The sequence below is a fragment of the Arachis hypogaea genome, chromosome 4 (assembly GCF_003086295.3).
Source record: "Arachis hypogaea cultivar Tifrunner chromosome 4, arahy.Tifrunner.gnm2.J5K5, whole genome shotgun sequence".
Classification (NCBI taxonomy): Eukaryota; Viridiplantae; Streptophyta; class Magnoliopsida; order Fabales; family Fabaceae; genus Arachis; species Arachis hypogaea.
The window spans coordinates 118,409,304-118,411,661 of record NC_092039.1 but is presented as its reverse complement, the minus strand read 5'-3'; the positions used below and the strand labels follow the sequence as shown (position 1 = coordinate 118,411,661).

Genomic DNA, 2,358 nt, shown 5'->3' with positions numbered 1-2,358 from the left:
AAGTATGAGATGTGTCTAATCAAGACAACTATTACAAATGATAATGGCTTAGATTGTTCAAACATCATGTCTCGAATTCGATCTTTAAAAACAACGTATATGTAATTTTGTATTCAAGTAAAGTAAACGATCGTTTTTGTTCCTAATATTTGAGGTAAGTTGTAAAGCTGTTTCTAACATTTTAATTATCTTATTTAAATTCATAATGTTTTAAAATTGACTCAATGTTATTCTGCCGTTAAGAATCTATTAACAGATATTGAACAGAAAGAAGAGAAAAGTGAAATCTGTTATTAAACTTCTCAATTGAGAATTTATATACATGCAATATAATGAAGTTAATCAAGTTGTGAGTAATTGAGTCCCAATTCTAACTAATTGGTACAACTAATTTAATTTCTAACTAACTTTAACTTATGCTACTAATCATACATCTAATAGCCCCCTCAAGTTGGAGTATACATGTTGTATGTTCCTAACTTGGCCATGAGAAATTGAAACTGAGGTGCAGGGAATGCTTTAGTGAGAATATCCGCAAGTTGATGCTTGTTTGAAACGTGCACCGGCTTGATAATTCCATAAGCGACTTTCTCTTGAATAAAGTGGCAGTCGATTTTGATATGTTTCGACCTTTCATGTAACGTTAGATTGGTAGACATCTGAATAGCCGATATGTTATCGCAAAATACCATGGCTGAGTGGACCTCAATGTGCATGAATTTTAGCAAGGCAACGAGCGAAAGGACCTCACAAGCAGCATTTGCTAATGCCCGATATTCAGCCTCGGTCGAGCTTTTGAAAACCACGTCTTGTTTCTTACTCTTCCACGATATCAGAGAATCACCAAAAAAAGTGCAATACCCAGTGGTGGATCGCCTCGTATCTAAACAGCCACCCCAATCCGCATCAGTGTACATACTGAGATTGAATTCGGACTTAAAGGAGAAAAGGAGCCCTTGTCCCGGTGCAGCTTTCCAGTAACAAAGGACCTGATGAGTGGCATTCAAATGGGGAAGACGCGGATCGAACATAAACTGGGCCAATTTCACTACTGCGAAGGTAATGTTTGGTCTGGAAATTGTTAAATACATGAGGTGGCCAATCAGTCTTCTATAGTGGGATGGGTTAGGTACGGGATCACCTTCACCAGCTCGAAGTTTCAGATTTGCATCCATAGGCGTGGTGGCAGGCTTACATCCTAAGTAACATGTATCTTCCAATAACGACAACGCATACTTTCTTTGAGTAAGCGCGATGCCAGCTTTAGAGTGTGAAAGTTCTAAACCAAAAAAAAAGTTGAGGTCACCCAAAATTTTGAGCTTGAAAATTGATTGGAGTTTCAGTTTAACATTGTCAACCATCTCTTGCTTGGGGGTAGCAATGATGATATCATCCACATAAACATTGAGGAAAGTAGTCGCATCGCCATCACCCAAAACAAATAGAGAGTAATCCTATTTGCGTTGTGTGAATCCGTGGCTGAAGAGAGTGTTACAGAATTTGGTAAACCATTGTCGTGAAGCTTGACTCAGACCATACAAAGACCTTATGAGCTTGCAAACTAATCCCCCTTTCCATTGAGGATGACCCAAGGGTAACTCCATGTAAACTTCTTCATCTAATTGGCCGTTGAAAAATACATTGTTGATATCTAATTGGAGAAGACTCCAATTCTTGACAGCAGCAATGGTGAGGAGCGTCCTGACTGTGGTGATTTTTGCGACTGGACTAAAGGTATCCCGAAAGTCGATCCCTACTTGTTGAGTGTAGCCTTTGGCAACGAGGCGTGCCTTATAGCGCTCCAGTTACCATCAACCTTTAATTTGGCTATGTACACCCACCGGCACCCGATTGCACGTTTAGCTTTGGGTAATTCGACCAAGACCCAAGTGTTATTGGCTTCGAGAGCATCTAGTTATTCATGCATAGCCTGCCGCCACTCTTTGAACTTGACAGCTTGGTGATAGAATTGAGATTTAGGAATGATGTCCAACTGAGCAATAGAGTTGTGATATTTGGAGCTGAGCTTGTGAGTACTAAGGTAGATAGTGAGAGGATATGGTGTTGAGGTATGGTACACATAGTCATTTAGATATGATGGTGGCTGAGTGTGTCGGGTAGATCGGCGTAATGGTGGTGGTTGAGGCTGGGTGTTGGGTACGATGGAAGAAAAGTTTGGAGAATGGGATGCGGATGTGGAATTGGTGTGAGGCGAAGGTGGTAAATGTAATGTAATAAGATCTAGAACAGGCTTAGGTAGTGCAAAATCATGAAACAGATTTGTGTTGAATTGAAGATGAGGGGATTGGCTAAAGGGCATGATGTTTTCATGAAATAAATGTCAGATATGAAGAACTG

At 40.1% G+C, this 2,358-nt stretch overlaps 1 protein-coding gene across 1 annotated transcript; it reads right to left on the bottom strand.

Annotated features, from left to right (window-relative positions):
• Positions 1-446: 446 nt before the first annotated feature.
• LOC140184240 (uncharacterized mitochondrial protein AtMg00810-like) lies at positions 447-1,361 on the bottom strand. Its single transcript, XM_072234553.1, has one exon. The coding sequence runs from the start codon at positions 1,359-1,361 to the stop codon at positions 447-449; it is 915 nt and encodes a 304-aa protein (XP_072090654.1).
• Between the last annotated feature and the right edge of the window lie 997 nt (positions 1,362-2,358).

Bases quoted from the DNA above. Each gene is read 5' to 3' on its own strand.
- LOC140184240 (XM_072234553.1), bottom strand. From the start codon at position 1,361: ATGGTTGACAATGTTAAACTGAAACTCCAATCAATTTTCAAGCTCAAA.